The sequence below is a fragment of the Panthera uncia genome, unplaced genomic scaffold (genome assembly GCF_023721935.1).
Source record: "Panthera uncia isolate 11264 unplaced genomic scaffold, Puncia_PCG_1.0 HiC_scaffold_325, whole genome shotgun sequence".
NCBI lineage: Eukaryota > Metazoa > Chordata > Mammalia > Carnivora > Felidae > Panthera > Panthera uncia.
In genome coordinates, this window is record NW_026059457.1 from 14138 (window position 1) to 35512 (window position 21375).

Consider the following 21375-nt stretch of genomic DNA (forward strand, 5'->3'; position numbering starts at 1 on the left):
GAATAAAGTTCACTCATGGCAAGCTGAAAAGCTTCCTATATCGTCCTACTATGTCTGATTTGCCATTATCACATAAATACTTTGTCATGCTTAGCACAAATTGACAGACCAGTGTGAAAAACATTGTGGGATCTCTCCATTTCCTTCCAACTCCTTTGGCCACTATGAGCCTCGGTTTCCCCAACTGTACAATGAGAATAATAAGAATGCTTGTCTCGGGGCGCCTGGGTGGCGCAGTCGGTTAAGCGTCCGACTTCAGCCAGGTCACGATCTCACGGTCCGTGAGTTCGAGCCCCGCGTCAGGCTCTGGGCTGATGGCTCGGAGCCTGGAGCCTGTTTCCGATTCTGTGTCTCCCTCTCTCTCTGCCCCTCCCCCGTTCATGCTCTGTCTCTCTCTGTCCCAAAAATAAATAAAAAATGTTGAAAAAAAAAAAAAAAAAAGAATGCTTGTCTCATAAATATTAGGAAAAGCCAAAGCGATTACATGCCCCAATGCCTGGTACCTAATCAACCCTCCATAAATGTTAGCCTCGTGTCACCGGTGAACAGAAAACTGCTCAGGACCCAGAGGGATTTGGAAGACTTCCCTTCTGACGATGGTCATTACTCAGCTTGATGAGTTTCCCAGCTAAGATCTAGTAATGACATATTTATAAGCTCCGTACCGTCCAGTTTACAAAGTACTAATTAAGCCCATTTTCTCAGATCCTCCCCAGAGTCCCAAGGGGATCAGAATCCCCTTTTTATAGGTTAAAAGGTGGAAGCACAGAGAAGGTATGTGATTTGTCCAAGGAACTCAGTCTCTCAACTTCTGGTTAACACTTCTTTCCGCTAATCCTGCTTTGCTTGGAACGATGGTTTTTATGTGTCTTAGTTTCGGTATTTGCGTTAGGTGTTCTGCTGAAGCTACTGGCTTTTTTTTTTTTTTTTTTTTTTTTTTTTTTTCCCCTGACATTTTTTATCAAGTTATTATCGGCTGTGTGTTCAAGGTCAGAAATTCCCACCACTTCGTGGGTTGATGGGATCTGTAGTGCGTTAAACACCTGCAGCGCGAAAAAACCATACTAAGAGATTTTCAGATGTCCTTTGGTGGATTTCTCATGATATTCGAAGTCAGTTTTATGGTAACATTATACTCATTAGGAACATATGGCACAGTAATCTTGTGAACCGACGGAGATCACGCTGGTCTTAAGGTGTGGAGTGAGAATCTGAACCCAGAGCAGACGTCACAGCCCTGTATTCATAACTCCAGGGAATGCTTTTACTGCCTCAGATAGCTGAAAATCTTATTTATGGTCAACTGATTGATTAGATCTAATATCTGGGTTCCATAATTCCCTGCATTTCTTTTTATAAAGTGCTATTTGGGAAAAAAAAAAAAAATAAAGTGTCATTGGAGCCCAGAGCGTATAAAATTGCACTTGGGCTAAGTTGGTTGGGAGTGGGGAGGGGCTCTAAGGGTGAAGATGAACGGAATTATATTTCAGACACTTAGAAAACATTACAGTTCATTTCCAGTAGATACACATATACTTATAGCCACATGTGTGTATGTGTATTTATGTGTACTCACATCCTTACACATGCGTACAGAGATTACCTAGAATATACGCATATATACATAATACATAATGTTGCATATATATGTAAATATATATAGACTTCATTTCTCTATTCAACAAATATTTACTGAGTATATCCATTGTGTGCCAGGCATTCTGACTCTTCCTACATTCAAGACCCATTTCACCTAACTTTAAGGGAAACTGGAAAAACGTTTTGACCAGAGATTGAGAACAGGCAGCCTGCGGCCCACATGCGGCCCACACAAGGCTGCTTATTCACCCATATGTCTTTAAATCCCTATGGTCCCTACCACTCCCCTACCTCTCCTATTCAGGCCCTCTCTGCCCCTGGGAGCATTTGTATCAATAGCCCTGGGTTGAGACTTCTCATTTCACAGGCAAGGAAACCCAGGTTATAGAGAGCAACCACTTTCTCCAAGTCCAGGGAGCAGCAGAGGTTAAACAGGAATTCCCATCAATGGACTCCAAACTTGCAGATAAAGTTAGGAGGCAGGGCGATATGATCTCCCCGACAATACCGTCTTCAACTCAGCCATACCTATCTGATAGGAGCCTGTCCAATCCCTCTTCCTGGAAAAGCCACAGCTTCCTGGGTAGTTCTTTAGGAACCATCTGCCAATGGAAACGCGGGGTTTGCAAACACGGATTTCAAAAAACTGACAACAGCGAGCAGAATAGGCCGTTAAAATAACAATGAGGGTGATAATGGGTAAGTATCATGGTTATTATTCCTATTATAATGATGACTGACATTTATTGGGCATTTAGGCACTGTGAAAAGGAGAGGAATTCAGCAGGCCTGGGATGATTTTTTTGGCTCTGCGATTAGTTGGCCAGTGAAATAACTAACAAGGGATCCCTTTCCATTATCACTGTCAAATTCTCTGCCAGAGCCAACCACACGGTCCACAGCCTGGAATCGTGCATATTGTCACTCGGTATGTGACAATCTCCCGGTAGGGATTTTCAAACTTTAGTATGGAACACATCCTCTTACGTTCAAAGGGAGCTTATATAAAATGCAAATTCCTGAATCTAATCCTAATAGAGTCTGAAGATGGCCAGGGGGGCACTGAATTTATAGTAAATCCCCAGATGATTCTGATACAAATGGTCCCCAGCCCCCACATTGAGAAACATTGCATTTGGAGATCAGGCAGTAGGTTTCCTCTTAGGTACAATGTCCATCTGAAATTTTGAGTTGTCTCCAGTTTCATCAAGTTGTGCAAATTTTGACCATTAAAAAAAAAATGACAAAAGACAAAAAACCATCCAGGTTTTCTTCCCTCCCTGGCACCATAGATGCCCATATGTGCAAAAATGTCTCCTCTGTTCCGTGCAGACCTCAGTTCTGCTCTGGGACCCACTCCCAAGATGCAGGTGGCTACTCACTGGTGGAAAGGGAGCGGCAGAGGTTCCAGGGCTGACACGGGCACCAGGCCCCGATGACCAGTCACCAGGGACACGCCCTCCCACTCGGATCCACCTTCAACTATTTTCACGGAGATTAACTCCTTCTTCCAAAGTGTCAGATACTCCCCTTCCTTCTCAGGCGGCTGAGCCACAGAGCACACGGCTCTGCAGAAGAAGTGGCCTGTAGATAATGAGAAAAGCCCCTCCAAGGAGTAGAAGGAAGTGAAAAGGGATTATCACACAACGTAACATTTCTAACAGAAGCCGAAATACTTTTCTTCCTGGGAGTCAAGGACACAGCCAAGGGAGAGGCATCCCAGAGAGACTTTGGGATCCCAGAAGAACTGTACCAGGGGGGGAAAAAAAGCCACTGAGAGGGAAGGCACTTAAATTAGACACCACAAGCTCTGAGTAATTTGTGAGAATAAGGTTTAATTGGGACTTTGCCTTGAAAAAAAAAATGAAACAAAAATTAATGAAAACACATTTAACGGAATTTCAGTTACAATTGCAAGCTTCTGCTTAACCTGAGGACCAGAAAAGAATAAGTTGATTTGGGCGAATATAATTTCTGCAACTAGATTTTACAGTAGCACAGTATGACATTCTTTCCTTCCATTGTGATTTGTGCAATGCAATCATAAACAGCATCATTTTGCAAAAGATTCTATGCAAATCTGGCTTTTTCACTGTGTCTGTGACGTCATCAGTTGTTAACTGATTGGTTGTAGCCCTGCTCAGATTCCTCCTTGTTAACAGATCAGCCGGTGCTCCAAGAAGTTCCCTGACACCATTTTCCTCAATTTCATAAAATCTTGCGGGGTTTGTAAGATCTGCAATTTTATTTCACAATCCAATCATATATATTTTAAAAAGGGATTCTTACTCTCGGATGCACATTAGTATTGTCTGGGCAACTTTCAAAAAATACCAAAGCCTGGCTCCTATCTCTGGAGATTTAATTGGCCCTGGTGGAGCCCTGGCATGGGCGTCTTCTAAAAATTCCCCAAGTGGTTCTAACACCAGAAAATCAGTGAGACTGACAAATATAGCTGTTCGTGGGATGTCAGTGTCAAACCAAGAGATATGTTTGGAGTAATATAACAGGTGGGTTCTTTATGAATATTCTCACCTTTGAATGATTTTTGCCTCTCCGTGTATCCTAATTACTTCAGGGACGCTGATAATAAATATCCACATAAAAGCCCATTCCACCCCACTCCAAGCTCACCTTCCTGTATCAGAAGTCCCAGGTATATTGTTTCCAGGTGTTTCTCATCCACGGAAACTTGGATCTCTGTATCTTCCACCAATCTGCAGTTGAGCCAGTACTTATGGTCAAAGAGGAGATGTTCCAGACATGCAGATACATAGCCTAAGAAATCAAGCCAACAAGATTCCTGGACAACGTGATTTCTGCCATTAGCTGAGCCCAGGAAAGGTTGAGAAAGCTCCTTTTGGAAGTTCCTTCTTGGACTTCCATCCTCAACCTGACCCCATTTAACTGGCATTAGAAGAGCATAGAGAGGTAGCTAGAAAATTTCTAGAGTGAACTGATTCTTCTCAGCATCTGTTGGGAAATACAAGTCATTTTTAAAGGATATTTACCATTTCCAACACGTTTTGAATGTGCAATGAGCTGACCAAACCTAATTACCTTTTTCTAATACATCCATGGAGCAATCTCCAAGATCATAATTTGGACCCTGGGAGGTCCTGGTCACCCCCCACCCCTTCAAGTTTTCCTGACTTGAGTTTCAAATTTCTATGTCCCAGATGATGCAGTGGCTGATGGGCTGCCCATGACCCACAAATGAGTCAGGATTTTCTTTAACATCCCCTCTCTGACCCTCTCCATCAGTCATGCTCAGTATGGTCTCCCTTGTTAAAACCAGACTGGAAACTCTGCAAATTGCAACTATGGGTAATAATTCACACACGCCTATAAATGTGAATGACTTATGTTAAAATTTTGCTTCTCTTTGAGACTGCCTCTTTCTTAAGATGCAAAAACCTGTTTTTTTCCATTCTGACTCTCCATTATACCTGCTTAGGCCTCGTGTGTTTTCTATAATTGTGCATCTTGTACTTTAATTGCACATAAAGCACCTGGGGATCATATTAAAATACAGATGCTGGGCCAGTTGGTCTGGGATGGGTGCTGGGATTCCACTTTTCTAACAAGCTCTACATGAGGCCAATGTTGCTGGTCCATGGAGTACACCTTAAACTGGAGGTGGGTCTCTAAATGGTCACAGGAGATGCACAGTATGGAGAACAGAAAGTCGCCATGACTACAAGAGAAGCTATACCTTCTAGCCAAGAGTGATCTTGACCCCTCCCTCCCTCCACAAGGTCATTTCCTAGAAAACCCTGCAATCTGAGTCCCCTTTAGCAGATAACTTCCCATCCCTTTCTTTGACCCTTTTCCAAAAACATGGGCTACAGTATCCAGAGCTTTACTATTCTGAGCAGCTACTCTGATCTTACTGAAGACTGGTTTCCTTTTTTTTCAAAACCATCAATCTGTATCTCTCCCAGTCCTTTGAATTTAGTAGATCACTAAGAACTTCCTGCCAGTTGATTGATTATCTGAGAAAGTAGTCTCTTCCTGAAATCGAAGAAATGTGGCACATAGCATTTGAGGGTAGTAGTCAATATTTGCTTTAGATTTAGTTCCAGGTAGTTTGTGACATTTCAAAAGTTAACCACCCACGTTAGGGCTCTACCTCTTTCAGTTATCAGAGCTGGGCCAATTCCCCAATGTCAAGCCTTACATATTGGCTGAACTTTGATGTAGTTACATCCTCCAGCTGCTTGCTCCACATCATACCTAAGTTCAAGTAGGTGGAAAACTTCCAGATTTCCTCCATGGTCTTGAAGGTGATGAGGAACTGAGCCTTCTGGGACTGGATACCCACCAACCTGGCTGAGAGGTCCTGGGTAAAGAGAACAGTGAGAAGACCTGGGGTGACAGCGTCTTGTTAATGATCTCATAGACACGCAAAATGCTTCATATGAATTTCTTGATTGTGGCATTGATTTGTTTTTATATCACCAAAAAAAAAAAAAAAAAAAGGAAACAACCTAAATGTCCATCAATAGGAGACTGGTGAATTATGATTCATCCACGCAATGGAATATTATGATATTACTCAGCCATAAAAAAGAATGAGGAAATTCTTGGTGCTCTGACACAGCTCCAAATATACGCTGCTAGATGGAACAACAGCCACAACAGAAAGAAAGCAAAGTGCAAAGAATACCTTTTGTGTTAAAAAAAAAAAAAAAGGTGTATAAGGGAAGGGGAAGGATAGATAATAGAAGGCACCTTGAAAGAAACTTTGATTGTGAATCTATGTCTAATGAGTATTTTCATAAAGCTGACAGAAAAACCAAATTACACAGAAACAAAAATCATCCACAATCCCCCCTCCTAGAGATCATCGATGTTAACACCCTTGCGTATTAACTCTGAATCCTTTTTCCTCTCCATGAGTTTGGAAGTAACTATTTTTTTTTTAATTTTTTTTTTTAACGTTTATTTATTTTTGAGACAGAGAGAGACAGAGCACGAATGGGGGAGGGTCAGAGAGAGAGGGAGACACAGAATCTGAAACAGGCCCCAGGCTCTGAGCAGTCAGCACAGAGCCCGATGCGGGGCTCGAACTCACATACTGCGAGATCGTGACCTGAGCCGAAGTCGGACGCTTAACCGACTGAGCCACCCAGGCGCCCCTGGAAGTAACTATTTTTATATAAGTAGAACTACATTATGTAAGTTGTTTTGTAATCTTTTGTAACTAAATAATATTTTGTGAACCAGCTCCCTTGTCATTAAATAATCTGCATTCTTCTTAATGGTTACATATGTCATTGCTACATTAATATAATTAATTCTTAACATTGCCTTATGGTTAGACATTTGAGTTGTTTTCATTTTCTTACCATCCTAAACAGTACCGTGATAAACATCCTAGAGTTAAATCTTTGTACACATCTTTGATAGTCTTGATGCAAGTTATTCTGAGATGTGCATTTGGGAATGCAGACATTCATGTTTTCAATCTTAAAATGCGGGAGCCAAACTGCCCTCCAGAAAGGCTGTGCTAGGCCAGTTTGCATGCTCCCCTACCCCAGTTTTTTTCAATAACTGAGAAAACAGGCCTGAACCACTATGCAGACTTGGTTTTCCCTTAAAATCTTTTTTCTGTTTCTTGTCCAAGCTTCTACAGTTGACTATAAGGACTGATGGCCAGAACATCCTTTCTCCCCCAAGCCAGGTCCTGCCATCAAAGATCAACCCCCGGAATACTGTTCTGGGAGAACCCTGTGGAAAGAAGAGGATAGAAAGAGAGGATATCTACCCTGTGGATAGAAGAGAAGAGGACAGGAGAGAGAAAGAGCCCTCAGGTCAACAAAGTCAAAACGCTGGGGTTCTCCCATACCAGGCCCCAGGAGTCCCCAGATCCTTGGATGTCGATCCTGTTGCTCAGAGAACGGGCTCTAGATAAAAATTGATTTCTGGGAGATTCATCAATTGTCAGGCACCTCACAAAGATCTTTATGAACATTGCCTCATTTACTCCCAATAACCCTGTGAAAAGAGTACGATTACACTACTGAATACATTCTAAGATGCACTTTTCCCACATTTGACCATTTCTGAAACAAGAGAGAAGGAAGCACGGCATCATACTTAATTGGCAGTATTTCTTTTCTTTCCTTTGAGGTATATAAGATGTTGGTGCGTTTTATAATCAAATGGCACCTCAGGTTTAATAGAAAATGGTCCTCTCCACGTCAAGAAGGGCCAGGCACTTCTTGATTGCCAGGTTAAGCAATCTGCCCATGGTCACCTGTGTGTGTGCCATGGCACCTTGGCTGGAGCTGAGATCCAGCTGACTCCAGGTCTCAGTTCTGGCACACAAGTTTGCCTGGCTCAATCCTCAACCCAGCAGACCACCTGGCTCAATCAAACCCAGCTCTTGCCCACGCCGAGAGTGACTCAAATTTTAAAAAAACTATGGTGCCAGTTAGCAGCTCGTGCCTCCAAGTTTCTGAATTCTGGAAATTAAAAAAAAAAAAAAAAAAAACACTACTATTTATAATTTGTCTACTATTTATGGAGTATATACCACCACCCAAGCAAAGCCAAGCTCTCTACAGATACTGACTCACTGACTCCTCCCAACAAACCAAACACTTTTTTTCTTTTTTTTTTTTATACGTGACAGATTAATAGAACACATTTCCCTTTATAATTTGTATCAAATTAATTCAGGGACTGTAAAAATAACAAGAACATATTAGTTTATTACATAAGGTAATATTCTCTCTATCCCACCTCTAGTTGCAACAATTTTTAACCATTTCTGACTTTGGCTCTCCTAGTAAGTCCCTCCTAAGCTGTAAATAATTTGGCCATACCCTTCTTCCTTGGTGTAACAACTGAAGATACTAGCTACCCACTATGAAAGAGGACGAATTGGTTTTTTACTTCAATGCCTTTTTCCCTCCCATTCTAAAATGTATAGTTACTAATTTTTGATTGGCAATTTTGGTAATTTAAAAAAATACATACTTATTGGTTACCAGTGTTGAGGAAAGGGGACAGAGGAGAGTTATTGTTTAGTAGGTACAGAGCTTCCATTTGGGATGATGGAAAAGTTCTAGAATGAACAGTGATGATGGTTGCATAACAATGTGAGTGCACTTAATGTCACCAAATTACACACTGAAAATAATTAAAGTTGAGAGTTTATGTTATGCATATTTTATCACAATAAAAAACAATAAAATTCCAATCAAAAAAATTAATTTCATTTTTTTTTTAAAGTATACTTGATAGATATCATAACGATTCCCATCCTACACAGGTAAGTAACTTGTGGAAGGTCAAACAAATAACAGTGGCAGATTTGAAACCGTTTTCTCTGACTCTGCAACTCCTCGCCAGCTTCGGAGTGCTGCCTATTCTTGTTGGGCAGAAAATATGTACATTTTCATTCATTGTTTCCTTCAGTCAGCCCTGTTCTTGAGGGCCTACTTTGTTCCCGGCACTGTCCCAGGTGCTGGTGAACCTTGCAGCGGCCGGACGAACACAAGGCAGGCTCAGAATCACACCCCTCCATCCAAGCTCACCTTAAACAGTGCACGCACCTCCTGGTCCTCATTCTCCAGCGCCCAGAGCCGCCTCCTGGCTGCTTCCTGCAGGGGGCCGTTTACACACCTCCTGGAGCGGCTCTTCACACTGAAGGAGAGGGTCAGATCTTAAAGAGAAGAGAGAGAGAAATGCAATCAGGTCAGGCTGGAAATGCAATAAAAGGGAAGAAAGAATTAGATGAGGCCCAATGCTTCCCACACCTAAACCTTAAATTGATATCCTCATTAATTAGAGATTACAAGTACTCCTAACTACCTAACAATCTTCTGAGCACCTTTTGAAAAATGTCCCCCAAGGCAGAAAAGAAAAAGAAAAGGCTGAAGCCCCAGCATGTTCTGGAATCCGAGGAGTTGCTGTTGGTTATTCCTGCTTTGAACAAGGTATATTTCTACGCTGCCTGGCACTGAATGCCGATACAAACAGGTAGACATATATTGCCTCCTGTGAATGATTTGTGAAAGTTTTGAACAAATACCAACTTATCCATTCATAGGGAAATGTATTAATATGTCAAATGTATGATATGTCATAGATATTATGTACTTTATATGCTATGCATACACCATACGTTTTTCTCTAAACCATTTCTTTCTAATAATGTTTCTATTAATGTTTGTCAGGGTAACTGGTAATGTATTAAAGTCTACCTTTAATTTCTTCAAAATGCACATTTATTCAACCACTATTGTGAGCAGAGGCTGCTTCAGGCACTGGGGTATCACAGGAACAAAATAGACACGGTCCCTGTTCTCACAGAGCTTGTATTCTAGGCAAGTAACCCATTCGGTGAACACAATAATTTCGGAGGGAGAAAAGTGCTACAAACTAAATGCAATCAGGCGAACAGACAGAGGGACCAAGCACTTGGAGGCTGAGGTATGCCTTTGAATAGTGTTGTGAGGAAAGGTCATGCTGAGGAGGTGCATCTTATAACCGAACTTTGCCACATGCCTTCTTTAGACAATAAGTAGCCATCTTGTTAATAATTAGCAAACGCAAGGAGCCAAAAAGGCATTGGACTGCATAACCATGGAGGTCTCTCTTCTAATCCTAACTTGCAGGGACTTTGCAAATCCCTGAGCACTTTAAAGACGGCCCCTTTCATGCTGACCTGGGTAACACAAGGCAGCCTGGAATCCTACCTGTAAGAGGCCCATTTTTAAACTAGAAGTCCTGAAAATGTTGTGGCTGCCGATTGGCTCCAACAGGACACGCCCAACTGACCTGACATTGGTATGAACTGCGGGTGGATGTGTGTTCCACTCCGTTCCTCCCTGGCCTGCGATCTAATCTCATCCAAGCCGTCCATCTTCAGCAGCCGAGCGGATCCAGTCTTCTGGGAGCCTCACTGATCAGCGCGCTGACCTCTCGGAGGAAGCAGGAGGCGAAGCCCAGGGAGGCGGAGTCACACAACCTGGGCTCAAGGCTGGGCTCCGCGCTGGCTAACTGCCATGCCCAACAGTTAATTACCTCTCTACACTTGACTTTTCTCACTAGCAAAATGACTTGTCGAATAACCTATCTCACACAGCTTTTAAGAGGCTTACAAATGAGATTATGCATATAAAGCTTTTTGTTCAGGGCCTCCAACATAGCAAATACTCACTTAACACCTTAAACGCTGGCTCTTGACCCTCACAAACTTCCCACCCCCACCCCAGTGCTACAGCAATTCCTGATCTCTCTGCTCTCATCTTGTCACACCTGTAATCAACCTTGACTCTGACTGATTCTGGGATGCCTTTTTGCCAAGCCCATCGCTCCTGTCCTTCCAAAGCCTGACCCAAACTCCCTTCCAGAATCTCTTGCAATAGCCCCGAACGAATGACAGTCCTTTCAGTGGGGATCTCCTTGCCCTGCATATGGATCCGTGGATGTGTCACTCAAAAGACCGGATTTAAATAAGCAAACTGCTTTTGAGATCCCAACAGGTGAGAGCCATCCGTGAGAGCCTCCTGTCTGGGATCCTACAGTGCCCTCAGCATGACCAGACTGGGGAATAGATCAAGTTCACTCCAGCGTTAGTGTGAAGTGCATTTTGTCATTTTTTAAAAATCTTTCTGAAAACTGGTCGTTTAATCATGCTAATGTATCTGATTGATTTTGTCTACGCCTCTTCTGCATAAAGGAGAGATTGGCAGCTGGAGTAAAGTGTCCCCTTCTCACTCCGTGACTTTCCTGGAAACAGCGTCATGGAGGAAAACACTGAAAGATGGAAGAGACCAGCCCCGGTTGGATAAATTTCACCTACACGTACCCTCTGTTCATTGGCCTTCATGCATCGAGAAGGCAAAATGCTGACTCCACTGCCTTCAGGAAACAACAGATGGCAAGTTACCTTTTTTTCCAGGATGGCCCAAGCTGACAGACAAATAAGCAGACTGACACAAGAACAAGAAAGGGCAAGGTTTTTCTCATCATCAGCCCAGCAGCTGGACAGAATTGAAAAAATAATAATAAAAATAAAGAACCCGTAATGACAAGTAAGCAATATCCATTTACCTAGTTCATGTCGCTTGTAACATTCATAATGCAAATCTTTTTCGCAAATCTAACACTTGTATGCCAGACAGGAGCACATGCTTGGAGTGGCAGTGAAGCATGGTGGTTATGAACAAGGACCCAGGTTTGATTGCTTTTCTCGTCACCTACTAGCTTTGCAGTGGTGGGGAAGTTGCCTTTCTCTCTGGGACTCTGCCACCTTTGCAATGGGGAGTTTGGCGGCACCTCCTAGAGGTGAGCACGTGAGAATGAGACGCGATCACTTAGCACATGCTTGACACACGATTTGCCCTCAAAAAAGGTCCCTGATGATAATATACTTTCTTTAGTATAGCAAACATATATGGAGCTCCTAATACGTGCTGGATCATGAAGAGCTTTGAGTGTCAGTCTGAGAAGCTTTAACTTAATCCTGCAGGCAATGGAGAGAGCACCGGAAGATTTGTGAGCAAGTGAATGTCATAGTCAAGCCCATGCCCACAACGATGCATTTTGTGGTGGTGCCTAGAAAGGATAAGAGGAAGGGAGCTTGCAGATGGGAGACATAAGGAGGTTACTGTGGTATTCGACATGGATAATATTTGTTTCAACAAATAGGGCTTCTCTTTAGGGTTTACATACCTGGAGTCATATTCTGTGACAGGAAACATTTTTCCTTGTCTTCAGATGAGGTTATAACCTCACTCGATATGGTTGGATCCTTGGAAGGAGTTTCTTTACCTGGAGGAGAGCAAGTGAAAGATCATTTGTGTGGGTGTAAGCAAGATAGAAGCATGGACTGTAAGTCCTTGTCAAGTGACAATTTTTTTCTCCAGGGCTGGTGGCATGGAAGAATTCTCACTGCTTGCACCATTACCTTGTAATTATTTAGTACTCAACTGTTATCAAAGACCTGTCACACATGCTCCCTCAATCCTGCAGTCGCCTGGGTGCCCCTGTTTTATTTAAAATAAACAAGGGCGCCTGGGTGGCTCAGTCGGTTGAGCTTCCAACTTCGGCTCAGGTCATGACCTCATGGTCTGTGAGTTCGAGCCCCGTGTCGGGCTCTGTGCTGACAGCTCGGAGCCTGGAGCCTGCTTCAGATTCTGTGTCTCCCTCTCTCTCTCTGACCCTCCCCTGCTCATGCTCTGTCTCTCTCTGCCTCAAAAATAAATAAACATTTAAAAAAACTTTTTTTAAATAAACAAACAGAACAGATTCGTGCTCACACGTCAGACTGGGTCCCCTGGCTGAGTACCCTGAAGATGCTCATTCTGTGTTGAGCCTTCAAGGTCATTATAGATCTGAGGTCCATGGGTGGATCACAGAAGTGTTAGAGCAGAGCAAGACAGAGTGGTGTCATTAGGGAGATGACTGAAGCATGCATGGTTGTCATGGACCTGAAATGTACGATGGTCCCCAGACTGCCCACTAGAGTCTTGTATGAGATCTCCAAAATGTTCCTATCTTCGCAGCTGTAGAATTGGAGTGAAAGGAGAAGAAAGAGGGTCATGGCATAGGCTAGGGTTAGGAAGGAGGCTATTTTGATGGCAGAGAGTTGAAAAGAGAAGCGAATACAGCCATAAAGCATGGGGCAATGGTTATAAAAGAATAGAAGGACATTTCACAAGTATCACTGGGAAATGTGGGCCTCCTTCGTGGTATCCCGAAAATACAAGAGAACTCATTGACACATTACTTGTGTGGTTACTCTGTTCCTTTGACCACGAAACTGCTCAAGGACTATCCCATGGGATCAGCATATTATGAGCACTACCTTCTCCTGGAAAGAGGGGTTAGGAATCTTGGCTCAACCACTCTGTGGGAGGCACAAGGTTAATTCTCCCAGTTTCTTCAACTGTAAAACTGTGCTAGGTCAGACTCAAGGAGACCTACCAGCTTCCCATTCTGGACCTGTTCTTCTACTGATGCAGCCCAAGAGTGATAAGGGACCAGCAATCACACTCCATCCACTCACTGCTGATTGGTGCCGAACCCAGATTCTCACACTGCTGCCAGGGGTCTTGGCCTCCTCTCCATGCCTATGCAGCAAGATTTTGAGGCCCAGGTGGAGGGCCTTCCATTTCTTCATAGCAGGAGCAGTTAGCACATTTGGGGGTGATGTATAGGGAGAATGAAATGGATTCGGGTTTGAATAGGCAGAAGGAGGGGCCCGTCAGCTCACAGCCTTTCATCCAGTCCATCTCGTTAGGCATTCAGTGCTGAAAGCAACTTAGCTGGAAGGCTGGCAGTCATGAGCTATCAAGCTATCGTTGAACAGGATTATTTTGTGGTTCTGCTCCCAGGAACCAAAGGCAACGGTAGCAAAAAGCCACAGGCTTGGGAATCGTGAGATAAGAGGTTGAGCACAAATCAGATTCTCCCACACCCTAGCTAATGACCTTGGGCAAGACATTTCACCCATCCATTTTCTGAGGCTTCACTTTGCCACTCATAAATGTCAGACTGATCTAAGTTAGTGTTTCTCAACTCTGACTGCCCACTTGAATCACTCAGATGGGTTTTTAAAAATAGCAGTGCCTAGGCCACATCTCCAGAAATGCTGACTTACTTGCTTCCTAGTGCAGCCCAGTCATAGACATTCTTTTAAATTCTCCAAGTGATTCTAATTGGGCCCAGTGTTGGGAACCATACACCTAGACTGGTGCTTCTCAAACTTGAATGTGTGTATGAATTGCCTGGGGATATTGATAAAATTTAGATTCTGTCTCAACTAGGTTGAAAGCCTACGGTTCTGCCTGTCTAATGTGCTCCCTAGTGGAGCTCCTGCTGGTCCCAGGAAAACACTTGGAGTGGTGGCCTGCTTCCCTACTCTGAGACGCTGAAAACTGATTGACTAGAGGCCAGAGGCTATAACAAACCCACAAGCATCTTTTTTTCTTTTTTTGTTCTTTTTTTGGTCGTCTCTTTTCTTTTCCTCCTCCCAACCCCCAGAACAGTGAATTTTTTAAAGTTTAAATTTGAATTCCTTGACATCATTTAGAAACTGGGATACTCTCAGAGAGGGAAGGAGGCAAACCATAAGAGACTCTTAAATACTGAGAACAAACTGAGGGTGGATGGGGGGGTGGGGTGGGGAGAGGGGAAAGTGGGTGATGGGCATTGAGGAGGGCACCTGTTGGGATGAGCACTGGGTGTTGTATGGAAACCAATTGGACAACAAATTGTGTAAAAAAATAAATAAAAATAAAATAAAGTAAAACATATATTGATCGTTGAAAAAAAAAAAAAGAAACTGGGATATTCTACATAGCCTAGATGCTTGGCTTCGCTTTGAAAACTGGAAGATCTGTAGCTCAGGGCCCTCATGTGACAGCAGTCAGCTGGAGCCCAGTGGTTGTTGCCCCTCTATGGGAATTTGTTCTTCACTGACCACCAGCATCCCCACATTGTCAAATTTACTCATTATACCTGGTTCCAGCAAGCTTTGTCCTGATTGTAAGACTGCATGAAAAGAAACAACAGCCTAAGGATGATGAATGCCTGTGAGGTAAGTCCATCTCGAAGGAGTAAGTTCATGGCCACCATTTTGCATTCCTATCAGCAGTGTGAGAGAGTTCCAGTTCCTCCATACCCTCACCAACATTTGATATTATCTTCTTTTTAAATTTAGCCTTTCCATAGGTGTGCAGTTTTATCTCATTGTTTCAATTTACATTTCCTCAATAACTAATGGTGTTGAACATTTTTATGTTCTTATTTGCCATCCATATATTTTCTTTTTCTTTTTTCCCCCATTCATGATTTTATTTTTTTTATTTATTTTTTTTTTGCTTCAAACAATTTTTTTAATCTTATTTTTTAAAATTTACATCCAAGTTAGTTAGCGTATAGTGCAACAATAATTTCAGGAGTAGATTCCTTAGTGCCCCTTACCCATTTAGCCCATCCCCCTTCCCACAACCCTTCCAGTAACCCTCAGTTTGTTCTCCATATTTATGAGTCTCTTCTGTTTTGTACCCCTCCTTGTTTTTATATTATTTTTGTTTCCCTTTCCTTATGTTCATCTGTTTTGTCTCTTAAAGTCCTCACATGAGTGAAGTCATATGATTTTTGTCTTTCTCCAACTAATTTCACTTAGCGTAATGCCCTCCAGTTCTATCCACGTAGTTGCAGATGGCAAGATTTCATTCTCTTTTTTTTTCAATATATGAAGTTTATTGTCAAATTGGTTTCCATACAGCACCCAGTGCTCATCCCAAAATGTGCCCTCCTCAGTACCCATCACCCACTGTCCCCTCCTTCCCACCCAAGATTTCATTCTTTTTGATTGCCAAGTAATACTCCATTGTATGTATATATACACCATATCTTCTTTATCCATTCATCCATCGATGGACATTTGGGCTCTTTCCATATTTTGGCTATTGTTGAGAGGGCTGCTATAAACATGGGGGTGCATGTGTCCCTTTGAAACAGCACACCTGTATCCCTTGGATAAATGCCTAGTAGTGCAATTGTTGGGTCGTAGGGTAGTTCTCTTTTTAGTTTTTTGAGGAACCTCCCTACTGTTTTCTAGAGTAGCTGCACCAGTTTGCGTTCCCAACCATCCATATATTTTCTGAATGAAAGTATCTTTATAAACTTTTTGCTCCATTTAATTAGGTTATTTACCTTCTTATCACTGAGTTATAAAAGGGTTTTTTTTATGTTCTGGATACAAGTATCAGATACATGGTTTTCACGTATTATTTCCAAGTCTGCAGTTTCTTTTTCATTCTCTTGTTAGGTTTATTGGGGTGGGTGGGGGGGAGCAAGGCTATCAGCAAAGAGATCAGTAGGATAAGGGGGAATGAGCTTTGCATACACATGAGAGAGCAAAAACCAGTCTTTACATATCAGAGAAGTCAGTGATCATGGGGCTAAAATTGATAGATATGGTAAAGGTAGGAGAGGGAGAGAAATGTAGAATAGAAACAGCGAGCAATAAGGAGCCATGAAGGGAATCTTGAGCCTGGGGATGGCAAAACAATATTGGAAACTCTACCTTGGGGGGTAGCACAAGAAGGACAGGGAGAAGAAAAGGCAAAAGGCGGGGAGGCCAGCTTGAATGGCAATAGGGAACATAAAGCGTGAGACTGTGGACTGTGATCTTGGCAAATGAGAAGTGAAGGAATACAGTGAATCACGTGGTATTTTCAAGTAAGGAAAGAGAAAGCATCTTGACGAATTGAATACGAAGGATAAAACTAAGGGAGAGACAATCATTATAGAAAAACGAATAGATAGAGGGATCTGAGAGATGATGTAGTTCTACTCCTCATTTTACCGTGGAGAACCTAAGGCCCAAAGAGGAGCAGTGATTTTACCAAGGTCACATAGCGAGTTAGCCGCAGAGTCAGAGGCCATCCAGATCACTGGGGTCGGACCTCGCTGCCACCATTACCTTAACCCTAACTGGGAATTCAGGGCTCTGAAGTCTCTAATCTGGAAGCATCTCCCTTCCAGAAACTTGCTGGACAAAAGCATCTGCACTTACGTCTCTGCTCCTTGCTCTTACCCACCACCCCGACTTTAAGAACCAAATGTTGCCCTGCGTGCTTTCTTCCCCCCACCTACGTACTTTTTCCTTCTTTGACCTGACAGTCACAGCACCAGAAGTCTTTATGATGGAAGCCTAGTCTGTCCTGGTTGGGGCAAGTGTCAAATTAGAACTACAGCTACATCTATCTCCACAGACATATCTCTAATCCTAATGTTGACGAAGAGGGGAAAAAAGAAGTTGCACGATGCTATCATCTTGTTTAAGTATCAAAATCTGCAGAAGAAATTCTTTGCAACGATTACAGGTACATGGACATGTACTAAAAGCACGAAACCGCTGAATTAATGAAAGTAATTAACTTTAGGGAGAGAGGGGGGGAGGGAAATGCGACTAGGAGAGAACTACCAGGGGACCCTACTTGTGTCTGCAACGTTTTCTTTTTTAAGTAAGAGAATAAAATAAAGATATTCTGAAGCTAATACGGTATAATGTTCAAAACATGCTAAAGCTAGACGGTTTATTGTTCCGATATTCTCTATTATGAGTAAGTTCGAAATGCCCCACAAGCTTTTTAAAGTTCAAATACGAAGCATCATTTACTATTGGCAGCATTCTCCCTCAATTTCCTATTATTATACTCATGATTCACGTCTACCAAAAATGTTGAAAGTTAAAACCACCAATGATCAACGTAGGCAAATGTTCTCTCTCACATCCTCCGTTTCAGAGTGTAAGGCTGCCAAATTTCTTCAAGAATGTGTTGAAGATAAGGGGGCAGTGCTAGAAGCTTTTAGATTGATGAACTTTGACATGACTTGCTCTGGGCTCCTAAGGGAGCAACTATAATTTATTAAACTGTGGCAAGAATACCCAAGGGTCCAGGAAGTCAGACAAGACGGCAATTGACCAGAACCAGCATGTGCAATCGGGAGATCTTTGTGAGGAAATGAGAAACGTCACAGGGAACAGACGCTTCAGGCGGAGCCCATGTGTGAGAATACATATCACCTGGGGTCGCCAGAGCCAACACTCCTCACTGTGTGACACCCCAGCAAGCCGGCGAGGCATCGGTCCAGAGCTCAGTGCTACCAAGAGCCTTCTCCTTTCCTGCCTCCCTCACCCTGAGGACTGTTGGCCCTTGCTCTTTGCTCCCCCTTAAACAGCTGTAATGGCAGAAGCAGCCAGAAACAGGACCACTGTGGAGCCAGGAGTTAGGGAAAAGGGTTGTGGGAATAGTCTTTTCTAGTGAGCAAGAAAACAGCCCACAATTACTGAGGGGTTATCAGAACCCAGCCCCTGTACTTAACCCATGAGATGAGTTACCTGATTTAATCCTCACCAAAAATTCCATATGATAGATAGTACCATTAGATCCAGGTTACAGATAGGAAACTAAGGTTTGAAGCGTGTAAGAGACTCGCCCAAAGTCACAGAACTACAGAGTCGCTCCAGGATGTGTCGCATACCTTGTTCCATGTCTCCAGGATACAAGGGGGGCCGAAAAGGCGATGTTTATATCAACAGTCCTCAGACCTACAACAGCCATATCATCCTCCCTAGGGAAAGTCCCCGACAAGCACCGAAAACAGTTTGGAAAATGGCACGAAAAGCCTCAATAAAGTAAATAGCAGGTTGACTCTTGGTGAACTAGTGGATTCAGGATCCCAACCACTTACTGATGCCACAATTCAGGTGAAACAATAAAATAACTGGCCAATAAGGTCGTAAGAATTCTGAGGATGCTTTCTTCAGTGTCGGTCGGTCGGTCGGTTGGTTGGTTGGTTGGTTGGTTGGTTTGGGGCCACGGAACTCTTGTACCTGAAATCTTGGGCTGAGGACAGGGTGTCAGACAGAGGCAGGGCTGCTCCAGCTGAACCTGAGGGTCGGAGAGCAGGAGCAGAGCTCCCTAGGGCTCCTTTGCAGGCCGAGCCTACAACGCCTCATCTTATAGATGAGCAAACAAAGACCTAGAGAGAGAGCTTGGTACGTTAGGGTCATAGAAATGTAATTAATATGTGCTTAATTTCTTGTGCTTAATTAACCGTGTGCCAGGTCGGTTTAAGTGTTTCACATGTAGGCTTAATCCCTACCATAGCTCTATGGGGAATGCATAATTATATCATAAACCTATAGACAAGGAAACTGAAACAGAGAGGTTGAGTAAATTGCTAAGGCAAGTCAAAGAACCAAGATCGAACCCGGACGCTTTGGCCTCAAAGACCAGGCGATTAACCATGATGATGCCTGCCCAGTTAAAGGTAGGCTGAGTCAGATCTAGATCACTGGCTTGTGGACCAGTGATCCTTCCTGTGCCCCCACACTCTGTTCACTGTCTGTTCCCATGGGGTACAATGGCAGCAGGACTTAGGGGAAGGATCCGAACAGTTTATAAACCTTAGAAGTCTGGAGAAACAAAATGTTTTCACAGCTAAAGATCATGTCTTTTGTGCTACGGGCATCATTTGGGAATTTGTTTGCCTTGGCTCGGGGTCCTCCTGGGCTCCCCTTCCAAGGAATCACGTGGTACTTCTGGAAGACATGGAATCCTAACAAGGGTTAGGAATGATTCCTTGGCATGGTGCTCTCTTATCTCCCAAGTAAGTCCTCCCTGACTCTGCCAGCTTCCCACAAAGCTGCCACACATCCTGATAAATGCCATACCCCAGATGGCAGGGCCCCACCTTGGCCTTGCTCTGAAAAGAAGCAAGAAGCTTGTGTTAGGGTGACTTAACCACACTGGTTGCCTGGGACTGTCCTGCTTTTAGCACTGACTGCATCCTGAGAAAGTCCTCGGGCCCAGGCAAACTCGGATGGTTGGTCACCTAATGTCAAGTCTCAGATGACTTGACAATTTCACAGAGCAACAACTCTCCATCGTCTCAAGATGTACCAAGAAAGGGGGGGGGGGGAAGAAAGAGGGAAAGAAAGAAAGAAAGAAAGAAAGAAAGAGAAAGAAAGAATGAGAAAGAAAGAAAGAGAGAGAAAGAATGAGAAAGAAAGAAAGAAAGAAAGAAAGAAAGAAAGAAAGAGAGAGAAAGAAAGAATGAGAAAGAAAGAAAGAAAGAAAGAAAGAAAGAAAGAAAGAGAGAGAGAAAGAAAAAGAAAGAAAGAAATCAGGGGCACCTGGGTGGCTCAGTCGGTTAAGTGTTTGACTCTTGATTTCTCTTCAGATCATGAGCTCGAGTTTGTGAATTTGAGCCCCACATTGGGCTCTGCCATGACAGTGCAGAGCCTGCTTGGAATTCTCAATCTCTCTCTCTCTCTCTCTCTCTCTCTCTCTCTCTCTCTCTTTATCTATCTCTGCCCCTCCCCCCAGTTCTCTCTCTCTCTCAAAGTAAATAAACAAACTTTAAAAAAATATATCACTCTGTAATAGGTAGGAGGCAGGAAATTGCCTGTTTTTCTCAGGTAACAGCGACCCTGATGAAAATAGGGTTGTGGGACGGAGGCCAAATTTGTGACCACGCATGGGCCCCAGAGACTCACTGCCTGAGGTTTCTTCCTGACCTAGGGAATCCTGGGAAGAAAGGATGGAAGGGGTTAGTCACACCCTGCAAGCCAAGAGCAGCACTGGCTCCCCACAGAGTGAGCTCAAAGCCTCGCCCTTCAGGAAAAGTAGAAGCTTCCCAGGCTCAACTCCTTTCTCACAAAACCCGAACAGCAAATACTGAATGAGGGACGGAGGAGAGGGAGCCAGAAAGCACGGCCATCTCCCCGTCTTGGGAAAAGCAGCTTCCCCAACCCAGCAGATCCCTGAGCCTTCACTGGACCAACCACCTCAGCCAAGCCACGGGCCCGGGCCCCCCAGGAGACTCACCTGGGCCCCAGGACAGACTCGGCTCCCCAGGAATACAGAAGCAGCCACCCATGTGTGCATCATCGTCCCCAGGTCAAAGTCCCTGGGAACACCAGCCAGAAGAGCTGGGAGGGGACAGCCTCCCAACGGTGTCCCTCCTCCCGCCTCCTCCCTGGCACAAGAAGGACCAAAACCCAGTTCAGTGCACAAAGCAGCCTTTGATATCCAGCTGCAGCAGGAGGCCCAGGGAGGGTGGGAGGGGCAGCCCAGCCCTCAGGACCCATAGTCCTTGCTCTGTCAGGCCTCTGACCAGGGAACAGAGCTCCTCCCTGCCTCTCTGCAGATTGCTCCATGCCTAGCAGGCTCTGGCACATTCCTCACATTCTAGGATTGAGATACACAGTTTGGTTCCTGTGGGGGTGGC

The 21375-nt window shown here is 43.7% G+C and overlaps 1 protein-coding gene across 1 annotated transcript in view; it reads right to left on the reverse strand.

Moving 5' to 3' along the window:
• LOC125917946 (SH3 domain and tetratricopeptide repeat-containing protein 2) overlaps positions 1-21148 on the reverse strand; it is a 34301-nt gene extending 13153 nt beyond the window's left edge. The window contains exons 1-7 of the mRNA XM_049624014.1: positions 20973-21148; positions 12292-12390; positions 9147-9274; positions 5836-5941; positions 4234-4377; positions 2982-3183; positions 2128-2201 (exon numbers count right to left, since the gene is read on the reverse strand). Of these exons, the coding sequence (XP_049479971.1) occupies positions 2128-2201; positions 2982-3183; positions 4234-4377; positions 5836-5941; positions 9147-9274; positions 12292-12390; positions 20973-21024 (805 nt within the window). The 5' untranslated portion in view covers positions 21025-21148. The remainder of the gene's footprint in view (positions 1-2127; positions 2202-2981; positions 3184-4233; positions 4378-5835; positions 5942-9146; positions 9275-12291; positions 12391-20972) is intronic.
• Between the last annotated feature and the right edge of the window lie 227 nt (positions 21149-21375).